Source organism: Vulpes vulpes, chromosome 11, assembly GCF_048418805.1.
Source record: "Vulpes vulpes isolate BD-2025 chromosome 11, VulVul3, whole genome shotgun sequence".
Classification (NCBI taxonomy): Eukaryota; Metazoa; Chordata; class Mammalia; order Carnivora; family Canidae; genus Vulpes; species Vulpes vulpes.
The window spans coordinates 57,837,939-57,858,974 of record NC_132790.1 but is presented as its reverse complement, the minus strand read 5'-3'; the positions used below and the strand labels follow the sequence as shown (position 1 = coordinate 57,858,974).

The window sequence follows — 21,036 nt, the reverse complement described above, 5'->3', positions numbered from 1 at the left end:
AGTATTTGTACATTTGTGTCTGTACTTTTAAGTTTTAGTAGTATTTGAAAAAGGCTGAAATGTTTAAAAATACTTTTATTTATGTTGGGGTGCCTGGCTGGCCCAGAGGGGCATGCAACTCTTGATCTCAGGGTCATGAGTTTGAGCCCCACATTGGGTATAGCAATTACTTAATTAAACTTAAAAAAATATATTTTTTTATGTACTACATACATCCCAAGCAATTACAATGTATTCTATATTATTTTTTAATGTTTCTTTTATCCAATTCATTCTGTAAGGTATAAAGACAGCTTTTAGACAATAGGCTTGAGCAACAGAAACAAAAGGGCCCAAGTGACCACCTGGCTAAATACCACAGGCACATTAGGCAACCCAACTCAAAAATATCCGTAGTCCCTAAGTGACCAATGGGCTGCTCACAACCAGGCACAGTAACCAAAAAAGGGAGAATTCCATATGTCCCCACTGTCCTCACCTTCTCTCTGCCTCGTTGCAAACAGTCTGCTTTACAATCCGGCCAGCCACTCACTACCTTGAGGTGTATTTAGTACATTTCTATCTCCTTTGTTCTGCCTTGCATGAACATATGCCACTGGCCCCCACCCAATCAGGACGCCTCACATCTGGGGGGCCCTCATCCGATTGAGACAACCACCACACAGGAATTTAAAAATCCAAAATAGATACTCATTGTTAAAAAATAATGTAAGTGGAGCACCTGGCTGACTCAGTTGATTAAGCAACAGACTCTTGATTTCATCTCAGGGCTGTGAGATCAAGCCCAGGTCAGGGTCTGCACTGGGTGTGGAACCTGCTTAAGATTCTTTCCCTCTTCTCCCCACCTCACCTCATGTGCACTCTCTCTCTCTTTCTCTCTCTCTCTCAAAAAAAAAAAAAAAAAAAGTAAATAAATAAATAATAATAATATAAGTGGGGGCATCTGGGTGGCTCAGTGAGTTAAGCGTACCCCTCTTGATCTCAGCTCAGGTTTGGATTGAAGGGTCATGAGTTCAAGCCCCATGCTGGGCTCCACAGGGCATGGAGCCTACTTTTAAAAAATAAATAAATAATAATAATAATAATAAAAGTGAACCTTGATTTAAAATTTTTTAACTTCATTTTTAATTAGTGAGTAGGCTTCAAGTCATCATCAGTGTTGAATAAATAATTACTTAAAATACTATCTGCCAAGGAAGGATGCAAATCTTAGTACCAACCAAATAAATAGAAGTGATTGGAGAATATTAGAGAAGTCTACCTCTCGTTTTTATTGAATGCTTTCAAATCCTTAAGGAACACTATACTATATCACTATTATTATTACTGGAAAGTTTTACAAATATTGTGATGCAAATGATTTGTTTATCTCAGAATTATCTATGCCTGACAGCTCAATCTATTGGAAAAATACCTATCAGGCCACCTCACCTAGATAAGCAAGCTAGGAAACAGAAGGATGCACACAAAGGCCTCCAAACACTCAAAATCTGTGTTAATAAACTACACTGCACTACAGAACCCCTCAGATACTTGCCCTTATTCCACACAAAATTTTTAAGTTTATGTGTCTTGATTCAAAGCCCACAACAGTTCAAAGGCAGAGAGAAAACATTTGGCAGGTAGAGAAGGAGATCACAAAATTACAAAAAGTAGACCAAGAACAAACAAATTCTCTTGAGTAAGTAAAAGGGAAATTTACTCAGGTAAATTTTTGAGGGCATGGTACCTTCAACACAACATAATTTACACTCAAAAATGAAGAAATGATAATATTATACGAATTCAAGATCCTTTTCTTAAGAAAAGTAGGATACATGTAATCTGCAAAAAGACTGTCATCAAAAAGGGTTTTTTGTTTGGTTTTTAACTCACCTTTGAAAAAAAATCTTTAACTCTGAAAACAATAATCTAGAACTTCTCATCCTGAAGAGATCTTAATAGCTGAAGATTTGAGACCAGGGACACCCGAGTGGCTCAGCAGTTGAGCATCTGCCTTTGGCCAGTCTGCCTTTGGCCCAGGGCGTCTTGCCTTTGGCCTAGGGCAAGTCCCCATATCCAGCTCCTCTGGGGAGCCTGCTCCTCCCTCTGCCGGTGTCTCTGCCTGTGTCTCTGCCTCTCTCTCTCTCTCTCTCTCTCTCTGTCTCTCATGAATAAATAAATAAAATCTTTAAAAAAAAAAAAAAAAAAAAAAGCTCTGAGACCAGAACAGAATCAAGTCTCTATCAGAATGATCACTAAGAACTTAACTTTTACCTTTTTATATACATACTATATATACTATCAAATAGGAATATTTTAAATCTTTATACACAGTTATTTTACTTGATCCAGATGTATTGTCTCACCTAAGTTACTCATAACTTTTTTATTATTCTAAAAAACATCTCTCTTTCTCTGTTAATGGCGCAAAAGCATTCCTTTTCATGTAGAAGAATTGAACATTATGAGTAAGAAAAATAGTCATAAAATCTCATAAGCACCTCAAAAGCATTCCTTTTCATGTAGAAGAATTAAACATTATGAATAAGAAAAATAATCAAAATATCTCATAAGCACTTCCTTTTTAAGCTATTTTCACTGCCTGTATATAACATATTTTATATACATATTTTTCCCCCACAAAACAGGGGTCACAATTTACATGCTGCTTCTTAATCTGTCCTTTTTTTTTTTTTTTTTTTTAAGATTTTACTTATTTGAGAGAGTAATAGGGAGCAAGAGCAGGTAGGAGGGGCAGAGAGAGAAGCAAGACTTTCTGCTGAGCAAGGAGCCTGACATGGGGCTCAATTCCAGGACCCCTAGATGAAGGCAGGACTGAAGGCAGATGCTTAATGGACTGAGCTACCCAGGCATCCCTTAGTCTGTCCTTTAACACTAATATCTTTGCATGTTATTATTACTTTCCTGTAGGCTCTAACAATAGCTGTGTTAGACAAGTTAATTTGAACCTCACTCCTTCATCTATAAGAGTATCTACCTCTTTGATGTATGTAAGAATTAAATAAAATGATCCATGTAAAATACAAAGCAAAATGCCTGTCACATCATAAGAGCCAATAAATGCTGGCTTTTGTTAAAGGCTGCATAATAACCATAATAACCATAACAGGTTATTAACAGGTTAATAACCATAATTAACTTGTTAATCAATTTTCTATTTTTAGCTAGTTTTATCCATCAAAACAACATTGAAATAGAAACCCATGACATGAAATCTTTAACGCATCCTAAACTTTCTCAGAATATAAATTTCTAGAAGTGGAATCTCGGATCATTGGTATTTTATACATTCTCAAATGTAACTGCTTTACATTCACTAACATGATGTTTCCTCACATTCCTCATCTCTACTTCACTTTTAAGTTTTCTGTTTCTTAAATGTGTTTTGTAAAGTTAGAAAAGCTTGCAGTACATAGTATGAAAAACAAGATATTTATTATCTAAATTTTAATCACTATTTGCTTTTTACTTAGGAGAATGAACAAGCTTTCAGTGTCATGTTCCAATGTATTTCAAGCAGTTTTACTCTACATGAGCTTTAGCTTTAAAAGAAAACTTGAATTTATCACGGACAGTTGTTTTAAAGCAATATTTGATTTAGTAGTTGTTAGTTGCTTAACAGTTACTTAAAAACTGTACAAATATCATATTTTTAAAAGTACTTTTAAATGTCTCCAAATCAGTCAAAACCCAGTCTTTCTTACAGAAACCCTAAAATTCGAGAGAGAGAATTGCTTAATCTGCTGAGACCGAGAAAGGCTGGGAAGAAATTTAGCAGAAGCCCTCATCTTTCCTCAAGTGACAAGTGCTGCTCGCACCAAAACACACATTCTCACTGGTGTCTAGGAGGCTGTTTCCTTGAATTACCACTGCTAACACGCCCCCTTTTTCCTAGAAACTGTCATTTCCTGAAGCAACAGCATTCAAGAAAAAAAACGAACACAGGACTCTTGAAGCAGAAGCCTGGCTGGGGACAGGCAGAAGCCCGGGCTGGCCTCAGAGTGCCTGTCCCTCCGCCCGTCCGGGATCCACCAAGCTATGCCCAGTGACTAACTCGTGACAGCCTCGGGCGCTGGGCGCTGGGCGCTGGACGCCGGCCACGCTGCCACCTCGTTCAGGTCCAACGCTGCCGCAAGCAGCCTGGGCTGGAATGGCTCGGCCCTGGGCCCTCAGCGCCGGACCACGGTTTGGCGTTAGCCTCCCATCCCGGGTGAGAGTCCTGAGCGATCCGGGCCCCTCCGTAGTCCCTCTCGGGGCGGCGACGGGAGACGGCCCTTCCGACATGAAGTCGGATATTGCAAGGGACTCAGGTTTTCCCATCCCGCCCTCACTCCGGAGCTGGAACCTCGGCACGGCGGAGGGAACCTCCCACACGGGTCAAAAGTCTTGCACGATCGGAGCCCTTCCCACTTCTTCTCAGGCCGGGGTCGTGCGTTAGGGGAAAACTCTAGAGAGTCGTCCCGAAGGATCCGGCCACTCACACCCACTCCCTGCATAGCGCTTGGGAATTGGGGCCCCCGGCCCCCAACACAGGCGACTCGGGCCGCCCTGGCCTCCTTCCCACCCCAGAGTCTGAGGGAGAGTCTCGGGCGAGAGGTCAAGGGTCACAGATGGACACTCCCTCCTCCTGGGCCCCGAGCCCAGGTCAAGGGGGTTCGGGTCCGGGCGAGAGCAGCGGCCACAGTACCTGGGTCGAGGCCAGCGTGTGCTGGAGCTGGTGTTGCTCCTCGCTGATCCTCTGCTTCAGCTTCTTGAACATGGCGCAGCGCGGGGTCCTGAGTGTGAGACCTGAGGGGCGAGCGCCCTGGGAGACCCCCCGCCCCCGCCGCGGCGGCGCAGCGGCCTCTCTACAGCAGGGGCCGCGGGGGCCGGGCCTCACCGCAGCCTCCTCGGGCTCGCGGGTGGATCGGGACACTCGTCCTGCGGGCGTCGGCGTCGCCGCCGCCGCGTCTCTTTCTTCTGGGTGCCACTGGTTGGCCTATGCCCCCCATCCAGCCCCGGCGGCGGCGGCGGCGACAACGGCAGCAGGTGAACGGGGCGCCGAGGACGCCTGCGCGGCCGACGTGGAGCTCGCCGGGGAGCTGTACGGGGCGCCGGAGGGCCAAGCACGACGCCGCGCCCGCACATGCGCGCTCGGCGTGTCGCTCCCTAACGCGGCCGCCCGCAGTAACGCGCCGTTTTCTGCGCTGCGACCGTTCATTTCGTGCGGAGATGCCGGCTCGGAGCCGGGGCGGGGGTGGTCTGAGCGCTGCGCAGTCCCCGGGGGAGGTGGAAAGGCCGTCCGCGGGGAGCTGCGGGTGTGAGCGCCTGCGGTGGGGGGAGGGGACCCAGGGAGCCTGCTCAGCGTTCCGGAGGAGAGTGTCCGTCGGTTCCGGGACGCCACGCCGGGGTGGCCCTTGGTTGAGCGTCTGCCTTTGGCTCAGGCGGAGCCCGGGATCCTGGGATCTAGTTTCGGGTGGGGCTCCCCACCCCACCCCCACCCCCGCAGGGAGCCCTCTTCTCCCTCTGCCTATGCGTCTGCCTCTTTCTGTGTATTGTGAATAAATAAAAATAAAATCTTAAAAGAAATATTTATCATTCTAAGTGCTAGATCCTTGGGGTTATTAAAAGAATTCACAGCTGGTGGAATACACAAATTTCCAAAGGATCCAAGCTTACCCCTAGCATCTGCAATCATTCTAAGAAAGTTTAATGTTTACAGGCCTGGTTTTTCCAACACCCTGAACTTGGGCCATCCGTGAAGCCCCAAATCCATCTCTGCAATTACTTCTGCAGGCTATACCAAATTGCTTCATATTGCCTCCATGTATCGGAACCTGAGAGCTGATCTTCATGTTTCAGCAGATATTATTTACTAGCATGTTGCTCTGTAAGATGATGTCACCTGATCCCTAAATGTGGTAGAGCCAGAACGGGGCCTAGTCTGAACGTTGCATCCATTGACAACTGGGCTAAGTCCTCTCTTATCTCATAGTGAATACATATATTTACCAAGAAAGTAGAAGCATTGTGACTTTGGCCACATAGTACAAAGTCAAATGCCTGAAGGGGGCAGAAAGACTATGAGTACATACTTATGGTCTAAGACAATGAAGAATGGGGGAAAATAACAAACTAGATAGTGCAAACTCATCCAGAGATATTTTTAAATCACTGCAGCAAAACAGCTCATACAATAAAATTCAGCCCAAAGGCCAGATGGTGACTTCTGAGTCTTAATTCTCTGCCCTCATTTTCCTCATTTTAATATTTCATGGGAATGTTGTGAAGTTTGATGTGCATAGAGTATATAGCTCATAGTAAATGATACTTTAAATTTCTGAGAGTTTCATTCTCTCCTTGCTTCTAACATTGTCCTTCTCTGTGTTGAGAGGTCCAGCCTAGACCTGTCCCCTGAGCTCCAGACTATAGCGTCTTCATTAGGCTGTCAGGAGGGCAAAAACTGGCTGTTTTTGTGCCTGGTCTCCAGTACAGGGCCTGACACTACATTTCTACAGAATTATTTAGTCTTAATACATCCAGCTGCCTACTGAACAATTTCTCTTAATAGTATATAGGCATCTCAATTCAACATGTCTGAAACTGAAATCATCTGCTACTACACTCCCTACCATCACCATCCTGATTTGCCTCTTCTGTGTTTCCTCTCACCCTCTTGCATCTTCCTCTTTGCAAGCTTGCCTTGCCATCTGTATTTTCTGCCTTGGCTGGTGTCATCTCCATCTGCCCAGTTACCCAAGTGAAAACTTGAAGTTAGTCAAAACATTCCTCTCATTCTTCACCCTTATCCAGAGACTCACCAAGCCCTGTGTCTTTTACTCGGAAATATTTCTTAAATCCATTCTCTTTCCTATTTAACCTGCCATTAGTTTCAAGCTTCATAACATCTCACCACTAATATGATCCCCCAGTTTCGAAATTGGCTTCTCTCCAAGCTAATGTTACTCTCCTGCTGAAACCTCATCAGTGAACTCCTTGTCCTACAGGACACTATTCAAATTTCCAGGCTGTATAAGAAACCCTTGGCAGCTTGGCTCCTGCTGTCTCTTGTAATGCACCCTCTCCACACTTCACACTTAAAACCTCCAGAAATTTCAAATTAACTTGTGGTTCCCTTGAACATCCAGCTTTTGTCTACCTCCTTGCCTTTCTTTTTTTAGTCCCCAGGTTATTGGTAGCAGTTTTGAAAACCTTAATGAATCCAGCGTACTTATTTTCCTCCATGACTTTGTATATTTCTTCTTTTTCCACCTTTCTTGTCTATCTTGATAATGCTACCCACGTCATCTCCCCCTTCAAGCCTTTCCCAACACCACCCCTAAACCCACACACACGTCAAGGGAGTTAATCATGCTCCCCTCTAAACAACTTCAGTCTTATAAGCTGTTAACGTATGTATCACACTGTATTTTTACCTATTATTACAAAAGTAATATACTCACTGTAACAAAAACAAAAGTGCAGTTGACCCTCGAACAACACAGATTTGAACTGCACAGGTGAAATTATACATGGATTTTTTTTTCAGTAAATACAGTACAAAACTGTAAATGTATTTTCCTTACAATTTTCTTAATACTTTCTTTTCTGTAGCTTGCTTAATTGTAAGAATACAATCTATAATACACATAACATACAAGATATGTGTTAGTCAACTGTTTGTGTTATCAATAAGGCTTTTGGTCAACAGTAGGCCAGTCATTAGTTACGTTTTGGGGAAGACAAAAGTTAACAGATTTTTCAGCTATGCAGGAGGTTGGCATCCCTAACCCCTGCATTGTTCAAGGTCAACTGTATAATCTTATGCCCCCAGACAGCCCTTATTAATAACTTAGTTTGTACTCTTTCCATTTTCCTTCTGCATTTATGAAAATATAGATGTGTAAATGTAATTATATATTTGTAATTTTAATTGTTTTATTAAAAATCGATTATAAATATTATTCATCTTGCTTTTCTCAATTAATATACCACTAATATCATTTCTAACCAATACCTGTATTTTTTTTTAAGATTTTATTTATTTATTCATGAGAGACAGAGAGAGAGAGAGAGAGAGAGAGAGAGAAGCAGGCTCCATTCCGGATCCCCAGGATCACACCCTGGGCTGCAGGCGGCGCTAAACCGCTGCGCCACCGGGGCTGCCCAGTACCTGTATTTCTATCTCTTTAATGGCTGCATAGTATTTTATACTATGGATGAAGTAGGACTTATAATTGATGTATCAGTATCCATATATTAATGGATATTCCACTTCTCTCCAGGTTTTGCTATTAAACAATATAAAGTGAACAATTTCATAAATATGTTTGTGTATTTGTGTGTGTTTCTGTGGAAAATTTCCAGAAATGTAATTGAAGGATCCATTCATTATGTATTGTTAACGCCAACTTGATCTCCAAAATGAATACCAATTTATGTTTTTATCAACAGTGGAAATGCCTATTTCCATTTTTTTTAAAAAATTTTATTTATTTGAGAGACAGAGACCTCAGACAGACATAGGGGAGGGTCAAAGGGAGAGAGAGAAGCACACTCCCCACGGAGCAGGGAGCCCAACGCACAGCTAGATCCAAGGACCCTGAGATCATGACCTGAGCCAAAGGCAGATGCTGAAGCAACTGAGCCACTCAGGCACTCCTCCCATTTCCATATTTTAAAAAATGTTTTGGGACTCCTGGATGGCTCAGCGATTGAGTGTCTGCCTTCCGCTAAGGGCAGGATCCTGGGTCCTGCGATCGAGTCCTACATTCTGCCTCTGCCTGTGTCTCTGCCTCTCTCTGTGTATCTCATGAAAAAATAAAAAAAATCTTTTAAAAAATGTTTTGACAATAAAAAGATGACATGGCATTTTGTTTTGATTTCCAATTAAATATAAGCAAAGTTAAAAACTAGTTACAAGTGTGTATGTTATCATAGATCTTTCAGATTATATTATAAAATTCATGTAACCTAGATATTAGCTTTTCATTTTCCCTAAGGGACAACTCCCTCTAAGTAAATTTGGGGAAATAGAGTGTTCCTTGGTCTTCTACGATTCTTCTTTAAGTCTCTACTAAATCCCATTCTACTGTGGGAAACCTCTTCATTTGCTATTAGCCTCAGTCTGGAAATCATGACTGCAGTCTCCCTGGGTACCTTGATGCTATACCTCTAAGGGACTTTGTAGGATGAGAATCAGGAGGGAGGAGAAAAACGAGTTGCATTTGGGGGAAATACTAAATATCTTTATGGACCCAACTCTCATTTCCTTCCATTACAGCCCTATTCAAGACAGGCAGACTTACCAAGTTTATTAGCAGATTGGAAAAACACTAAAGGAATTATGGAATATTAGAGGAAGAAATCTAAACTATATGCTAAATAGGGGATGGGGATTGGGCAAAATAGGTGAAGGGGAGTGGGAGATCAGACTTCCAGTTATGGAATGAATAAGTCATGGAAATAAAAGGCACAGCATAAGGAATCCAGTCAATGATACTGTATAGTGATGTAATGGGACAGATGGTAACTACACTTGTGCTAAACATACATAACATATAAATTTGTCAAATCACCAAATTATACACCTGAGACTAGTGTAACACTGTATGTCAACTATATTTAAATAAAAACAAAAAAACTATATGCTAAATACAACTTTTCCCATAGTTTAAGGAAAAAAACTTCAAAACCTATAACCTTGGGTTACCTGTCTGGCTCAGTCAGAAGAACATGTAACTCTTGATCTCGAGGTTGTGAGTTTGAGCCTCACATTGGATGTAGAGATTCCTTAAAGTAACGAAAAAAAAAGTGTTATCCTTTGTAGGATATTACTTGAAATTATCCATCCCTAGACCTTAATCCTTAATCTTATTCCCTGGTCTCTGTCCATAAGGACCCCTCTGCAGGAGCATTCTCTACTAGATTCTACAGGGCAAATCTACCAACCTTTAGGAAAACTCTTACCTTTACCCACAGAAGTTGGCCCATGCTACTTCACCATCCAGGCAATTTTGAAGACTCAGTATTCTTTGCTACTTCACCATCCAGGCAATTTTGAAGACTCAGTATTCTTTAATTTTACACTTATCTCACTCTGAGCTATTCAGGCTAGAATAACACCACATGGGAAGGGGACTGAGCTTCCAGGCAGTAGATTCCATAGTAGACTGTGGTACTCCACCCCGTCCTCTTCAAAGTCTCCCTTGAGAATTGAAAGTAAGTCACTTTATTCTTCCCAACAGTATGGAAGACCTTAAAAAGCAGCCGGAGAAAAAAGACATGTTATACACAAAGAAAAAAAAATAATGACTTCATGGAACAACATCTTTAAAATGCTGAAACAAATTTAAAAAATGCAAAGAAAGCATTCATTTATAATGAAAGCAAAATAAAGACATTTTCTGAAAAAGAACAGCTGAGAAAACTCTTTACCAGCAAACTTGAACTATAAGAAGTGCTCAAGAAATGACTCCAGATGGATATACAAGAGAGAAGGAAGAAATCCCAAAATGACAAATATGCAGATAAATATGAAAGACTATTTTTTTCTCTTAATTTCTTTAAAATCAGCCCGGGTGGCTCAGGGGTTTAGCGCCACCTTCAGCCCAGGGCCTGATCCTAGAGACCCGAGATCAAGTCCCGTGTCAGGTTCCCTGCATGGAGCCTGCTTCTCCCTCTGCCTGTGTCTCTGCCTCTCTCTCTCTCTCTCTCTCTCTCTCTCTCTCTCTCTGTGTGTGTGTGTGTGTGTGTGTGTGTGTGTGTCTCATGAATAAATAAATAAAATCTTAAAATAAATAAAATAAAAAAATAAAATTGACTGTTGGGGCACCTGGGTCAGTGGCTCAATCAGTTGAGTGTCTGACTTTTGATTTCAGCTCAGGTCATGATCTCAGAGTCATGGGATCAAGCCTGGAGTTGGACTCTACACTCAGCACAGAGTTGGCTTTGGGACTCTCTTCTCCTTCTTCCTCCGCTTCTCTCTCTGCTTGCATATTGTCTCTCTCCCTCTCTCTCTGAAGTAAATAAATAAAATCTTTTTTTAAATCAAATTAACCACTTAAAACAAAAATCATGACCATACATTGGTGGGGGGGAGGGCTTAACATACAATGAGGTAAAATCTATGATAATAATAACACAAAGAAAAAAAATAATAACACAAAGGACAAAAAGTTAATAAATGGAAGCATGTATACTGCTATAGGTTCTTACATTATATGTGTAGTACAACATTAATTCAGGTTAGACTGTGGTAAGTTAAGAATGCATATTGTAATGCCTAGAACAACCACTAAAAAAAGAAACACTAAAACAAAAGATTTAAGTCCCATAGAAGATGTAAGATACAATCCTAAAACATAATAAAAAAGAAGACAGCAATGAAAAGGGAACAAAGAACTAATGTGACAAATAAAAAACAAGGAAGAAGATGGTAGGCTTAAAGCTAATCATATAAAAATTACACTCAATATAGATTAATTAAATACTTGGATGAAAAAGCAGAGATGGTCATAATGAATAGAAAAGCAAGATCCAACTATATATTGTTTTTAAGGCATGCAATTTCAATATAAAGACACAGATAAGTTAATCATAAAAACATGGAAAAGGGACACCTGTGTGGCTCAGCGGTTGAACTTCTGCCTTTGGCTCAGGGTGTGATACCAGGGTTCCAGGATTGAGTCCTGCATCGGGCTCCCTGCAGGGAGCCTGCTTCTCCCTCTGCCTCTGTCTCTGCCTCTCTCTCTCTGTGTCCCTCACTAATAAATAAACAAAATCCTTTAAAAAAAATAAATAAATAAAAGCATGGAAAAGAATATACCATATATCACAGATCAAGTTCCCCTGGTAACAGACTCTGAGATTTACTTACAAGAAATGTGTTAGAACTTGTTAGAGGGGAAAGGCCGGAGGGGTTGGGACAATACAGACAGGTGTGAGTCATATGTAGCCACACTACTAGCTGCTTGCAAAATGAATGCCTTAGTTCTGAAAGCACATCTGAACAATGCACCAGAGAATCCAGTATACTATGCAAACCTGAATCATAGGAAAGCTGATATAACTGTATTAATATCAAATAAAGTAGACTTCAAGACAAGAAGTATTACAAAAATAAAGAACATTTATTTCTTTTTTAAGATTATTTGAGAAGGGGAGGGGCAGAGGGAGAAAGAATCTAAAGCAGAATCCATTCTCTGTGTGGAGCCAGATGCAGGGCTCTGTCTCACAACTTTGAGATCTTGACCTGAGCCAAAAACCAAGAGTCGGAGGCTTAACCTACTAAGCCACCCCGGTGCCCCTAAAGAACATTTCAAAATAAAGAAAAGGTCAACTCATCAAGAAAACATAATCCTAAATGTGTATCTATATAATAACATAGCTTCATGAAGCTATGAAGCAAAAACTGAAATGAAAGGACAAATTTTTAAATCTCCAATTACAGTTGGAGATTTTAAGATACCTCTCTTAGTCTCCTTTTCTTTTTTATACATTTTTTTAATTTTTATTTATGATAGTCACACAGAGAGGGGGGTGGGCAGAGACACAGGCAGAGGGAGAAGCAGGCTCCATGCGCCGGGAGCCCGATGTGGGATTCGATCCCGGGTCTCCAGGATCGTGCCCTGGGCCAAAGGCAGGCGCCAAACCGCTGCGCCACCCAGGGATCCCAGCACTGGGTGTTATACTATATGTTGGCAGATCGAACTTAAATAAAAACAAATGTATAGGGATCCCTGGGTGGCGCAGCGGTTTGGCGCCTGCCTTTGGCCCAGGGCACGATCCTGGAGACCCGGGATCGAATCCCACATCGGGCTCCCGGCGCATGGAGCCTGCTTCTCCCTCTGCCTGTGTCTCTGCCTCTCTCTCTTTCTCTCTGTATGACTATCATAAATAAATAAAATTTAAAAAAAATTAAAAAAAAAAAACACCCAGTGCTCATCCCATCAAGTACCCTCCTCGGTGCCCGTCACCCAGTTACCCTATCCTCCCACACACCTCCCCTTTACAACCCTTTGTTTGTTTCCCAGAGTTAGAAGTCTCGCATGGTTGGTCTCCCTCTCTAGTTTTTCCCCCCTCCTTTCCTTTATAATCCCTTTCACTAGTTCTTACATTCCATGTGTCAGTGAAACCATATGATGATTGTCCTTCTCTGATTGACTTATTTTGCTCAGCATAATACCCTCCAGTTCCATCCATGTCAAAGCAAATAGTGGGTATTCGTCTCTTCTGATGGCTGAGTAATATTCCATTGTGTGTGTATAAATTAATTAATTAATTAATTTATTTATTTATTTATTTATTTATTCCACATTTACACTACATATATACCACATCTTTTTATCCATTTATCTGTCGAAGGACATCATGGCTCCTTCCACAGTTTGGCTATTGTGTACATTGCTGTTATAGATATTGGGGTACATGTGTCCTGGCTTTTCCAGCAGTGCAATTGCTGGGTCGTGGGGTAGCTCTATTTTTAACTCTTTGAGGAGCCTCCACACAGTTTTCCAGAGTGGCTGTACCAGTGCACATTCCCACCAACAGTGCAAGAGGATTCCCCTTTCTCCACATCCCATCCAACATTTGTTGTTTCCTCTCTTGTTAATTTTCGCCATTCTCACTGGTGTGACATATCTCATTGTGGTTTTGTTTTTTTGTTTGTTTGTTTTTTTGTTTTTTTTTTAATTTTTTTATTTATTTATGATAGGCACACAGTGAGAGAGAGAGAGGCAGAGACACAGGTAGAGGGAGAAGCAGGCTCCATGAACCAGGAGCCCGACGTGGGATTCGATCCCAGATCTCCAGGATCGCGCCCTGGGCCAAAGGCAGGCGCCAAACCACTGTGCCACCCAGGGATCCCTCATTGTGGTTTTGATTTCTATTTCCCTGATGGCAAATGATGCAGAGCATTTTCTCATGTGCTTGTTGGCCATGTGTATGTCTTCTTTGGTGAAATTTCTGTTCATGTCTTCTGCCTTCTGCCTTCATGGTTGGATTTTATGTTTCTTGGGTGTTGAGTTTGATAAGTTCTTTATAGATCTGGGATACTAGCCCTTTACCTGATATGTCATTTGCAAATATCTTCTCCCATTCTGTAGGTTGTCTTTTAGTTTTGTTGACTGTTTCTTTTGCTGTGCAGAAGATATTATCTTAAGTTCCAACAGTTCATTTTTGCTTTTGTTTCCCTTGCCTTCATAGATATATCTTGCAGGAAGTTACTGTGGCCAAGGTCAAAAAGATTGTTGTCTGTGTTCTCCTCTAGGACTGTGATGGATTCTTGTGTCACATTTAGATCTTTCATCCATTTTGAGTTTATCTTTGTGTATGGTGCAAGAGAGTGGTCTAGTTTCATTCTTCTGCATGTGGATGTCCAATTTTCCCAGCACCATTTATTGAAGAGACTGTCCTTTTTCCAGTGGATAGTCTTTCCTGCTTTGTTGAATATTAGTTGACCATAGAATTGAGGGCCCATTTCGGGGTTTTCTGTTCTGTTCCATTGATCTATGTGTCTGTTTTTTTGTGCCAGTACCGCACTGCTTAATGATCACAGTTTTGTAATACAGCTTGAAATCCAGCATTGTGATGCCCCTGGCATTGGTTTTCTTTTTCAGTATTTCTCTGGCTTATTCGGAGTCTTTGATTCCATACAAATCTTAAGATTATTTTTTCCAATTCTGTGAAGAAAGTCCATGGTTTTTTGATAGGGATTGCATTAAATGTGTAAATTGCCGTGGGTAGCATAGACATTTTCACAATGTTTATTCTTTCAATCTGTGAACATGGAATGTTTTTCCATCTCTTTGTGTCTTCCTCAGTTTCTTTCAGAAGTGTTCTATAGTTTTTAGGGTATAGGTCCTTTACCTCTTTGGTTAGGTTTATTCCTAGGTCTCTTATACTTTTGTATATGGTGCAATTGTAAATGGGATTGACTCCTTAATTTCTCTTTCTTCAGTCTCATTGTTAGTTTATAGAAATGCAACTGATTTCTGTGCATTGATTTTGTATCCTGCCACATTGTTGAATTGCTGTATGAGTTCTAGCAATCTTGGGGTGGAGTCTTCTGGGTTTTCTATGTACAGTATCATGTCATCTGCGAAGAGGGAGAGTTTGACTTCTTCTTTGCCAATTTGAATGCCTTTTCTTTCTTTTTGTTGTCTAATTACTGTCCAAAAATTACTGTTGTCTAATTTTACTGTTGTCTAATTACTTCTAGTACTATGTTGAATAGCAGTGGTGAGAGTGGACATCCCTGTCGCATTCCTGATCTTAGGGGAAAGGCTTTCAGTTTTTCCCCATTGAGAACGATATTTGCTGTAGGCTTTTTTTCATAGATGGCTTTTAAGATATTGAGGAATGGGGGCAGCTGGGTGGCTGAGAGGTTTAGTGCCACCTTCAGCCCAGGGTGTGATCCTGGAGACCCAGGATCGAGTCCCACATCTGGCTCCCGCATGGAGCCTGCTCCTCCCTCTGCCTGTGTCTGTTCCTCTGTGTGTGTGTGTGTCTTTCATGAATAAATAAATAAAATCTTAAAAAAAAAGATATTGAGGAATGTTCCCTCTATCCCTACACTTTGAAGAGTTTTGATCAGGAATGGATGCTATATTCTGTCAAATGCTTTCTCTGCATCTATTGAGAGGATCATATGGTTCTTGTTTTTTCTCTTGTTGATGTGATCTATCATGTTGATTGTTTTATGAGTGTTGAACCACCCTTGCATCCTGGGGATAAATCCCACTTGGTCATGGTGAATAATCCTCTGAATGTATTGTTGGATCCTATTGGCTAGTATCTTGGTGAGAATTTTTGCCTCTGTTCATCAGGGAGATTAGTCTATAATTCTCCTTTTTGGTGGGGTCTTTGGCTTTGGAATCAAGGTGATGCTGGCCTCATAGAACGAGTGCGGAAGTACTCCATCTCTTTCTATCTTTCAGAACAGATTTAGTAGTGTTTCTTCTATAAACATTTGATAGAATTACCTGGGAAGCCATCTGGCCCTGAACTTTTGTGTCTTGGGAGGTTTTTGATGACTGCTTCAATTTCCTCACTCATTATTGGCCTGTTCAGGTTTTCTATTTCTTCCTGTTCCAGTTTTGGTAATTTGTGGTTTTCCAGAAATGCATTCATTTCTTCTAGATTGCCTAATTTTTTGGCATATAGCTGCTCATAATACGTTTTTAGAATTGTATTTCCTTGATATTGGTTGTGATTTCTCCTCTTTCATTCATGACTTTATTAATTTGAGTCTTTTCTTTTTAATAAGGCTGGCTAATGGTTTATCTATCTTACTAATTCTTTCAAAGAACCAACTCCTGGTTTTTTTTTATTTGTTCTACAGTTTTTCTGGTCTCTATTTCATTGAGTTCTGCTCGAATCTTTATTATCTCTTCTTCTGCTTGGTGTAGGTTTTATTTGCTGTTCTTTCTCTAGTTCCTTTAGGTGCAAGGTTAGCTTTTGTATTTGAGTTTTTTCCAATTTTTTTTGAGGGAGGCTTGTATTGCGATGTATTTCCCCTTAGGATCACTTTTGCTGTATCCCAAAGATTTTGAACAGTTGTATCTTCATTTTCATTACTTTCCATGAATCTTTTAAATTCTTCTTTAATTTCCTAGTTGACCCATTCATCTTTTAGTAGGATCTCTTTAACCTCCATGTGTTTGAGTTTCTTCCAAATTTCTTCTTGTGATTGACGTCTAGTTTCAAAGTATTGTGGTCTGAAAATATGCAGAGGACCATCCCAATCTTTTGCTATTAGTTGAGACCTGATTTGGGACCCAGTATGTGGTCTATTCTGGAGAAAGTTCCATGTGCACTTGAGAAGAATGTGTATTCAGTTGCATCCGGATGGTAAGTTCTGTATATATCTGTGAAATCTATTTGGTCCAGTGTATCATTTAAAGCCCTTGTTTCTTTGGTGCTGTTCTGCTTAGAATATCTGTCATTTGCTGAAAGTGCCATGTTGAAGTCTCCTACTATTAATGTATTATTATCTAAGTATTTCTTTACTTTGGTTATTAATTGATTGATAATTAATTGGCAGCTTCCACATTAGGAGCATAAATATTCATGATTGCTAAGTCTTCTTGTTGGATAGACCCTTTAAGTGTGATACAGTGTCCCTCTTCATCTCTTACTATAGTCTTTGGCATACACTCTAATTTATCTATTATGAGGATTGCTACCCCAGCTTTCTTTTGAGGACCATTTGAATGGTAAATAGTTCTCCACCCCTTCATTTTCAGGCTGGAGGTGTCCTTAGGTCTGAAATGGCTCTCTTGTACACTGCAAATAGATAGGTCTTGCTTTTTTTATCCAGCACAATATCCTGCATCTTTTGATGGGATCATTTAGCCCATTCATGGTTAGAGTAACTATTGAAAGATATGAATTTAGCGTCATCATAATACCTATTCAGTCCCTGTTTTGTGGATTGTTTATTTGGGCTCCCTCTTTCTTTGACAGGGTCCCTCTTAATATTTCTTGCAGAGCTGGTTTGGTGGTCACATATTCTTTCAGTTTCTGCCTATCCTGGAAGGTCTTTATCTCTCCTTCTATTCTGAATGAGAGCCTTGCTGGATAAAGTATTCTTGGATGCATCTTCTTCTCATTTAGTACCCTGTATATATCCTGCCAGCCCTGTCTGGCCTGCCAGGTCTCTGTGGAGAGGTCTGCTGTTAACGTTATTTCTCCCCATATAAGTTAAGAATCTCTTGTCTCGAGCTGCTTTAAGGATTTTATCTTTATCTTTGAATTTGCAAGTTTCACTATTAAATGTCAAGATGTTGAACAGTTTTTATTGATTTTGGGGGGTTCTCTCTATCTCTTGGATCTTTTTTTTTTTTATCTCTTGGATCTGAATGCCTATTTCTTTCCCCAGATTTGGGAGGTTCTCAGCTATGATTTGTTCAAATTTGTGGTCTACTCTCTCCCTCAGCCACTTCTGGAATCCCAATTAGATGTATATTCTTCCTTCTCAAGCTATCATTTATTTCCCTAAGCCTTTCCTCATGGGCTCTTAATTGTTTTTCTCTTTTCTCCTCAGCTTTCTTCCTTACCATCAACTTGTCTTCTATGTCACTCACTCTGTCTTCCACCTCATTAACTCTAGCAGGTTGCACATCCAGTTTGGATTGCATCTCATTTAATCTATTTTTAATTTCAGCCTAATTAGATCTCAATTCTGTGGTAATGAAGTCTCTAGAGTCCTTTACACTTTTTTCCAGAGCCACCAGTAACTTTATAATTGTACTTCTGAATTGAATTTCTGACATCATATTGAAATCCAAATTCTGTAACTCTGTGACAAAGAGTATTGTTTCCGGTTCTTTCTTTTGTGGTGAATTCTTCCTTCTAGTCATTTTGTCCAGTGCAGAGTGTCTGTATGAGTGGGTTGAGTCAAAAATATCAACCATGACCTATGTAAAATCCCCAGGTGAGTTTTGTTGGAAGCGAAAACTTTTCTCTCTGTAGCATTCCAGCTGTTCTCTCTTTAAATCTCAGGTTGAATTCATAGGTGTTCAGGATGTTTTGAAAGTTATATAGGTAAGTGTGTGGGACCAGATGAGTTGAGGACCCCTACTCTTCCACCATCTTGCCAACTCCTCTCCCTCTCTTAGTCTCCTTGATAAAATAAGTAGACAAAAAAGTATGTAAAGATATAGAGGATCTGAGTCAGCTAACTTTGCCTAATTGATATTTTTGGAAAACAACAACCAACAACTGCAAAATGCACATTCTTTTTTAGTAAACATGATACTCAAGATAGACCATATGCTATTTCATAAATCTCAATAAATTTCAAAGGATTTAATATCATACAGCATATTCTCTGATCACAAAGGAATTAAATTAGAAATCAATAACAAAATTATATCTAAAAAATCCCTAAATATTTTGAAATTAGGCAGCTAACATCCAAATAAGCAATGGGTCAAAGAACAAAGCTCAAGAGAAATAAGAAAATGTTTTAAATGAATGAAAATGAAAATAAACATGTCAAAACTTGTGAGGCACAGCTAAAGCAATGCTTAGAAGGAAATTTATAGTATTGCATGTTTATATTAGAAAAGGAAGAGGTTAAAAATCAGTAATCTAAGACTCCAACTTAAGAACTTAAAAAAGAAGAGAAAATTAAAACCAAAGTAAGTAGAAGGCATTAAACAATATAGATAAGTGCAAAAATCAATAAAATAGAAACAATAGAGAAATACCAACAAAGCGAAACTTTGGTTTTTAGAAAAGATTAATAAAATTGATAAGCCCCTAGTAAGACTCATTGAGAGAAATAAAAACACTATCAATATCAGGAATTAAAGACAGGCTATCACCATAGATTCTACAGATAGTACGAGGGAGTATCACAAAAGGGTTTAGGCAAATAATTTCAACAATGTAGAAAAATGGACATATCCTTCAAAAGACACAAATTATCAAAACTTTGATGTTTCTCAGCCAGTGACTAAATAAAAAAATTGTGGCACATCCATACCACAGAATACTACTCTAAAATATAAATAATCAACTATTGATAGCCACAACAACCTGAAAGGATCTCAAGTAAAGTGAAAGAAGTCAGACTTAAAAGAAGTCATACACATTTTTGATTCATTTATATGACATTCTGGAAAGACAAAATGATAGGGAAAGAGAGCAAATCAGTGTTTTCTAGGACGTAAGTAGGGTGAAGGATGAGGATGGGGTGGGGGAGGTATTAAAAGGGCATAATGAGGGAATCTTTGGGATGATGAAAGACTTCATATCATAGCTCTGATGGTAGATATACAACTCTGTGCACTTCTCAACGCCCCCCCCTCCAAAAAAAAGCCTATGCACTACACACACTGAATTTCACTGTATAAAAATTTTAGAATAAAAATTTAAAAACTAAAGCTCAGAGAGGTTTAGAATCTCAGTGGTTGAGCATCACCCTTTGGCTTGGGGCATGATCCCAGAGCCCTAGGATGGAGCCCCACTTCGAGCTCCCTGCAGGGAGCCTGCTTCTCCCTTAGTCTATGTCTCTGCCTCTCTCTGTGTCTCTCATAAATAAATAAATAAAATCTAAAAAAATAAAAAATAAAAAATAAAAAAAAGAGGGGCAGCCCGGGTGGCTCAGCGTTTTAGCGCTGCCTTCAGCCCAGGGTGTAATCCTGGAGACCCGGGATCGAGTCCCATGTCGGGCTCCCTGCATGGAGCCTGCTTCTCCCTCTGCCTGTCTCTCTTCCTCTCTCTCTCTCTCTCTGTGTCTCATAAATAAATAAGAGAGAGAGAGAGAGAGAAAGAGAGAGAGAGAGAGAATCTCACCCAAAGTAACACAGTCTGGACGGTAGAGCAGCATTTGAACCCAGAGCTCTAAAGCTCTAAAGCTCATGGCACATCACCATGCAAACTACCTCTGGATTCATTATTGTGGACGCACAGATTTTCATTGACTTTGATTGCTCTGTGCTCTCCAACTCTACCTCAAAATGATTTACTGATTGACACTGATGTGTGCTCACTAAAATAAATTCTTTCTTGGTTGTCAGAAAAGAAATATTTTACTTTTGTAAATATTGAAATACCTCATTACACTGTTTTAATGCCCTTGATGAGAACACTTTGAGTATGTTTTTAATGTTTACTTTTGCAAAAGAACATGGTATGTCTAGGTAGATTACAGTTCTAGAAGAGTAGGAAAGACTTCCATGAAAGAAAGGTCTCCATATCTTTGTCTAAACTTAGACTGTGACTCTCTCAGGAATCTAGCCTACTTTTTTGGCTACAGTCTTTTCCTTAAATAATTTTGGGGGAGGGTACCTTTGTTTTTAATTTAAGTCCTCTTGTAGGCAAAAAGTAAGTACACTAGGGGGATGTGAAGCATTACATTGTCATTGTTAGTGCCCTGTTTGACAATAGGCACAAAAAAGAGCAAAAAAAATTACTCTCCTAAAGTCATATGATCTCAGCGACAGAAGTGGAAAATGACCTCAGGCCTTCTTGCTCTTTCTCCTGGCCTCCCAACTGTCAGAAGTTTAACGCTTCCCTCTCTTCTCTGAGACACACCCTGCTAGA

At 40.3% G+C, this 21,036-nt stretch overlaps 1 protein-coding gene across 8 annotated transcripts in view; it reads right to left on the bottom strand.

Annotated features, from left to right (window-relative positions):
- GOLGA4 (golgin A4) overlaps nucleotides 1-21,036 on the bottom strand; it is a 179,075-nt gene that overhangs the window by 112,703 nt on the left and 45,336 nt on the right. For 3 of the 8 annotated variants that reach the window (XM_026001028.2, XM_026001030.2, XM_072726413.1), the window contains exon 1: nucleotides 4,691-5,088. In XM_026001028.2, coding sequence (XP_025856813.1) covers nucleotides 4,691-4,762 — 72 coding nt within the window. In that variant the 5' untranslated portion in view covers nucleotides 4,763-5,088. Of the gene's footprint in view, nucleotides 1-4,690; nucleotides 5,207-9,694; nucleotides 9,775-9,951; nucleotides 10,240-21,036 lie in introns of those variants that run through there. The other 5 variants (XM_026001025.2, XM_026001026.2, XM_072726415.1 and 2 more) reach the window with 4 other exon arrangements.